The sequence below is a fragment of the Rattus norvegicus genome, chromosome 19 (assembly GCF_021556685.1).
Source record: "Rattus norvegicus strain SHRSP/BbbUtx chromosome 19, alternate assembly SHRSP_T2T, whole genome shotgun sequence".
Lineage (NCBI taxonomy): Eukaryota > Metazoa > Chordata > Mammalia > Rodentia > Muridae > Rattus > Rattus norvegicus.
The window spans coordinates 47459953-47466630 of NC_141552.1; the positions used below are offsets into that span (position 1 = coordinate 47459953).

The 6678-nt window shown below is 36.6% G+C and overlaps 1 protein-coding gene across 1 annotated transcript in view; it reads right to left on the reverse strand.

Annotated features, from left to right (window-relative positions):
• Window positions 1-6305, reverse strand: part of Cdh7l1 (cadherin 7 like 1) — a 361963-nt gene extending 355658 nt beyond the window's left edge. Inside the window, 3 exon segments of the mRNA XM_087596660.1 lie at window positions 1972-2051; window positions 6239-6275; window positions 6278-6305. Of these exon segments, the coding sequence (XP_087452786.1) occupies window positions 1972-2051; window positions 6239-6275; window positions 6278-6305 (145 nt within the window).
• Window positions 6306-6678: the final 373 nt, after the last annotated feature.

Sequence of the window (6678 nt, forward strand, 5' to 3'; positions counted from 1 at the left end):
CTAGAACAAAGGAAACTCAAGACGGATGATCAAAATGTGAATGCTTCACTCCTTCTTTAAATGAGGAAAAAGAATACCCTTGGCAGGGAAGGGAGAGGCAAAGATTAAAACAGAGACTGAAGGAACACCCATTCAGAGCCTGCCCCACAGGTGGCCCATACATATACAGCCACCCAATTAGACAAGATGGATGAAGCAAAGAAGTGCAGACCGACAGGAGCCGGATGTAGATCGCTCCTGAGAGACACAGCCAGAATACAGCAAATACAGAGGCGAATGCCAGCAGCAAACCACTGAACTGAGAATAGGTCCCCCGTTGAAGGAATCAGAGAAAGAACTGGAAGAGCTTGAAGGTGCTCGAGACCCCAAAAGTACAACAATGTCAAGCAACCAGAGCTTCCAGGGACTAAGCCACTACCTAAAGACTATACATGGACTGACCCTGGACTCTGTCCCCATAGGTAGCAATGAATATCCTAGTAAGAGCACCAGTGGAAGGGGAAGACCTGGGTCCTGCTAAGACTGAACCCCCAGTGAACTAGACTATGCGGGGAGGGTGGCAATGGGGGGAGGTTTGGGAGGGGAACACCCATAAGGAAGGGGAGGGGGGAGGGTGATGTTTGTCTGGAAACCGGGAAAGGGAATAACACTTGAAATGTATATAAGAAATACTCAAGTTAATAAAAAAAAAAAAGAAAATTAAAAAAAAAAAAAAAAAAAGGCCTCTATCTGTTGTAGGATTGGTAAAGATCCTTTCCCAATCTGTTGGTTGCCATTTTGTCCTAACCACAGTGTCCTTTGCCTTACAGAAGCTTTGCAGTTTTATGAGATCCCATTTGTCGATTCTTGATCTTAGAGCATAAGGCATTGGTGTTTTATTCAGGAAATTTTTTCCAGTGCCCATGTGTTCGAGATGCTGCCCCAGTTTTTCTTCTATTAGTTTGAGGGTATCTGGTTTGATGTGGAGGTCCTTGATCCACTTGGACTTAAGCTTTGTACAGGGTGATAAGCTTGGATTGATATGCATTCTTCTACATGTTGACCTCCAGTTGAACCAGCACCATTTGCTGAAAATGCTATCTTTTTTCCATTGGATGGTTTTGGGTCCTTTGTCAAAAATCAAGTGCCCATAGGTGTGTGGGTTCATTTCTGGGTCTTCAACTCTGTTCCATCGGCCTATCTGTCTGTCTCTGTACCAATACCATGCAGTTTTTATCACTATTGCTCTGTAATACTGTTTGAGTTCAGGGATTGTGATTCCCGTGGAAGTCCTTTTATTGTTGAGAATAGTTTTAGCTCTCCTGGGTTTTTTGTTATTCCAGATGAATTTGCAAATTGTTCTGTCTAACTCTTTGAAGAATTGCATTGGTATTTTGATGGGGATTGCATTGAATCTATAGATTGCTTCTGGTTAAATAATGCCTCAATATTTTAAAGATGAGTTAGCTTTCCAAACATAAAATTTTTATCTAAAACCAAAGTTCTGTAAGAGTTTTTTCCTTAATAATATCCTGAAGCTTAAGAAGATGGGTGTCAATGTACGACGAAGAAAACCTACACATAGTTTCCTTAAGTCAATTCTGCTACTGCGGCTTCAAAATAGTCTCTAAGTTCCAAACTTTCTGATTGTGCTTTAGGGACTTTAAAGTGTCATGTATAGCCTCCTTTTAAGAAATTTATATACTTCAAACATAATAACTTAAAAGAATTATTACTGAAAGTCCTTTTCAAGCCTAAGATTTTATCTTCATAATTTCCTACAATGTTCTATATTCCCACTTTAAAGATCCTACTTCTCGGGTTTAAAGTAAGAAAACGTAGTGCTCACTATTTGTCCCCCAAATGTTTTTTATCTTTTGACACAGCTTTTTAGATGAAATAATATACAAGTGACTTTTTGCTCAATACCATCTCTTTGGTTTATATAATGAAAATCACTACTGTTCCCAGCATTTGTCCAGGGAAACTCACCAAGTTCCTTCAGAAGTCCCAAAGAAGAGGTCAGATTATGCAAATAGAAGCCAATGTGGGAATGGAAGGGTTTTAACATCCTATTTTGAAAACATAAGAGTTATAAATTGAATTATTCGGTGCCACCTGTTCAGTAGTACAAGCCCCAACACCTCAAATTACAGGATTAAATGCTAATCTCAGGTGCTCCTGACAACAGGGCTAGAGTGGTGGACATCCTCAGTGTCCTACATAGTAAGCATTATTAAAACAATAATCTTAAACTTCACTGGTTCTAAGTGTGGGTAAACATCAGGAACATCTCTCTGAGAAAGCCTCGCCTAACAAAAGTCAGGAAACAATCACCATATTTTTTTTTATTGTTTCATATGAGATTGTTTTAAATTGTGCTTTCCTAATGTCCCTTGTAAAGATTTGAACAGTTCTGTCTGTAGGATCTAAAGCCAAGAACCATGTGGAAAATTTAGAAAATATAAATAACCAAAAGAAAAGATATATCTCCTCTAATCCATCAATCTAACATTTTGCTAACTTATAGTTTCCCATAGACTAGGTATTATTTAAGCCTTCTGTATGTCCTGTCTATCTGATTTAATTTGCCCAATAACCAATTGCTACTATTAATTTACAAATTTTATGCATGAAAGATTATCCCAACCAGAAATAGGTGGAGCCATGATTTGAGGTCAGGCAGGCAGGCAGTGGGCTTAAGGAATTATAAAACACTATTTTATTCTAGCTTCATTTGACATGATAAGCTAGATAGTATATTCCATACCTTTTCAGTGTTTATAAAGTTGTTTTCTAGTAGTTTTTACACTTTATATTCTTATGGATATCTTCATTAGCATACATAGATGCTTGTTGTTCTATTGGACTATTATTTAATGTTGTACTATATGGATTGAATATACTAATGGTTTATCAGACTTCTAATACATATTTAGGGTTCACACTATTCTGCCACTTTTAAAAGTCTCAGAAAACTTTGGGCATTCTCAGTTCTACACCTGTTCAATTTCCTGTTTAGTATAAATGCCTAGAGATGGAATTGTTGTCTAGATGTTATATAAATATTACAGAAATGTTAGCACTTAAAATATTTTTCTAAGAGAAAAAAACCAACATGTATGGGGAAAGAGACTATGACAGTCCTGGTCAGAGCTTGCTATCAGATATGGTGTGAGCACTAAATAAAAAGTAAATAAGTCACAAGATTAACTCATCTCATAAATCATCTCATCTTTCTGCAATGTATATTACATATCTAAGAATTTGCTCAAGGCTAGGGTAATTCCCTTGAAACTTTAGAATTCATTTATATCCTACCAAATTTGAGGTATATGCATGTATTGGACAGTTTACTTTCTAACATGTAGAACATGGCTAAATATTATTTAATCTTCAAATTAGGAAACGTGATATCTTTGCAACAATCTTCTAATGAAAAATTGTAACCAAAATCATCTATTCTGGCAAACAAAAAAGGAAAAGCATTAAGTCCTAATTCAGAGCTGTTTCAACCCAGCGAGATGCATGCCAATAATCCTAGCACTTTGGGGGAGATGAAGAACAAGAGTAGAGTCAATAGACATGTCATTATGGTTCTGTGATTGAAATGGTCAGAGGATCTAAGCTTGGACTGTCAAATACAACATAAGAAGCTCCTTGGTTATGACAAAGCAGAGGTCAGCATTTAGGTTCACTTGCCTGGATTCCAAGAGTGCATGGACAGACATGCAGATGCCATGCTTTCCAATGCAGTGGCTATTACTAACAGCACTAATAGATAGGTCAGTGCAGCTTTGTCATGGTTGGAAAGTAACATTTAGAATGTATCCACATCCACCATTGCCATGGTTAGACCAGGATGTTTTGTGAATAATAATCTTTAATTTAAAATTTGAGAGTAAAGAATGTCACATTCTTAAACTTCAGTGTGAAAATGTGGAAGCAGTCCACTGTTTGCTCTTTGCATGACAAAAATAGGAAACTGTAGATGAATTAAAACACCACATGTTTACAAAATTCTTTTATATTTCTTATTTTTTAGGCATTTTTCTTTTCTCCAGTAAATATTTTTTATAATCTACCTAAAAATGATGTATGTCACCTTAACCATAAGTGCTTTCTGTCTAAGTCATCTTCAAAGGAAATATAGGAGAGAGAGAAAAAACCTCCCCCATAAGCCTCTCTGTGATCTGAACAGAACTGCGCCCAAAATCTAGTCTGAAAAGCTGTCAGCAATTCTCTACCTGTCCACGTGACTGATTCTATTCTTTCCCTTCTGCTTTCTACATCATCTCTGCTAAGCTTTCTCTGCGTTATAGCATGAACCAGATTTCAATAAAAAACTCAACCTGATGTCTTCTTTTTTTACAAGAAAAAAAAAAAAAACCTACCTAAATACTGGTTTTCAAAAAACCTGAATCACCATGTCCCAAAGTACCTACTTGTCTGTCCGTCTGCATTCTCATCACACAGCAGCATTAACAAAATGAAGCTAACTGCCGAAGTAGGAAGAATTTACCAACATAAAATAGCTATAAATAAAGACAAGGCAGCCCAAGCGGATTGAAGTTCAGGCTTTATGTGTCCCAGGCTGTCGTTGGAGTACATGGACCTGCTCTTAATTTCAAAGAGTGCTGATCTTCCTCATTAAACAGGACATGTTTTCATTTAAAAATGGGACCTAGGGGGTAGTAGGAGACCTTTATCTTCTACCCGTTGCAGAAGAAACAATTCCCTGAGAAACAGTTAACCCAACTGAGAAATACATCATAATGAAAGACATTATTCTTGCTCAGATTTATCACAAATGAGTGCCCATTTGTCCCTAAATCACTGTTAATGTTCCTTGGATTACAGGCTTCATAAAATAAAATAAGAATGATTTTTCAATGAATTCGGTTAACTTTTCTCGTTATTAGAAGCTTGCTGGACAGACTAAACTGTTTAACTGCTTTCTTAAGTAATCTTCCAAAAGCCATGACTTTAGTTAATCTAACCTGAATCTTGAGTTAAATTGGGTAAAGATAGAAAGGGAAATTTTTTAAAATTAATCTTCAATATAATAACTTCTTTTTCTTATAATGTATATCTTCCCCGATCATAAATGAAACCAAATTTCTTGCCCTGAAGTTGTGCATGTTTCCCATTTGTTCAAATATAAGACTTGTAACAGATTTAATCAAAGAGAATGAGTATACCAGTCAAGGGTCTTCTGGTGTGAAGCACAATTTGTGACACAGAATTTGGAAGACTAGATATTCTTTAAAAGCAAGATAGGATTTCTTCCAACATACATTATTTATACATTGTGTCAATTACTGGAATTTTCTTAACATGTTGTGTTAATGAATTGCTGTAAAATAAGCCATCAAGAGAGTGTTTTAACAGAGAAACATCTACATTGTACAAGTTCTCAACTATATATGTGCTTATGGGCTGTTAGAGGTTTTATCTGAAGCCTTGGGGTAACACACACACACACACACACACACACACACACACACACACACCTGTAAAGGTATCTGAAGATGACATGACCCTGTAAAATAACCCAGAAGAGAAGCTGACCCATCTCCAGGCACTTTGGAGAGTAGAAGCAAGGTTGCAAATCCTTGCATTTCAACCACATTCTGTGGAATCACCCTCAACATCTGTTACGGAAAAACTAACCTTTAATTATTAGATTTTAAATGGAAAAATCATAAGTTATTTTGCTCCATAATTGCTGCAAAGGAGTTATTAAAATTCCAAACTTATGTAATATTATCATAAAATATGGCATTTTTCTCAAGAAAGACACAAATTGGATTTGGGCTTCTGCAGTATAAAACCCAGATGGTTTGCTTAGCTACTCAGACATCCTCTGGTTCAAAAGTTAATTGAACTGAAAACTAAAATTTTGATAATTGATATGCTTTGGGACTAGAGCAGAAAGATAAATTAGCCTCATGCATGGGGTGTTAATGGGTTTGAGAAACCACTGCCATTGGTCAGAGAATACACCCAAAAGAGAAATTCTCTGTCTCCCTCTCTCCCTCTCTCTGTCTCTCTCCACTTTCTTCTGTCTCTGTCTCTCCTTTTTCTGTTTCTGTCTCTATCCCCCCTCCCTCCTTCTCTTCATCCCTCTCCCTCCCTCAGTCCCTCTCCCTCTGCTCCCTTCCTTCCTTCCTCTCTCTCTCTCTCTCTCTCTCTCTCTCTCTCTCTCTCTCTCTCTCTCTCTCTCTCTCCATTCTCTAAATTAGATAATCCACAGTACCTGGACTTCTTGAGATGCATCTCCTTGTCTTTCTGATTCTCTTACTCACATATTCAATACCGTCCATTATTTTACCCAGTTTCACTTTTTCTAGAATTAACAAAAGAGATATGATTGTACATTACTGTAGTTTCCAAAAATGTGCTTTTTGATTGAATTACAACTTACAGACGCTTTTAAAATGGGAGATGCTATATTATTCAAAAATTAATAGCACAAAGTTACCCATTAAACACATTTGATTGATTTTTTTCATTATCCTATGTTACTCTGACCTTTTGTAATCACTATAATTTAGGGCTAGAAAGTAAACTGTATTTAACAGCATACATCAATCAAAGGAGAAAAATCTCAGAAAAATGCCTACATCAACATAGCATAAGCCCATACATACAAAGGACTTCTGGGTATACCACCATTATTATATTCATTATTATAAA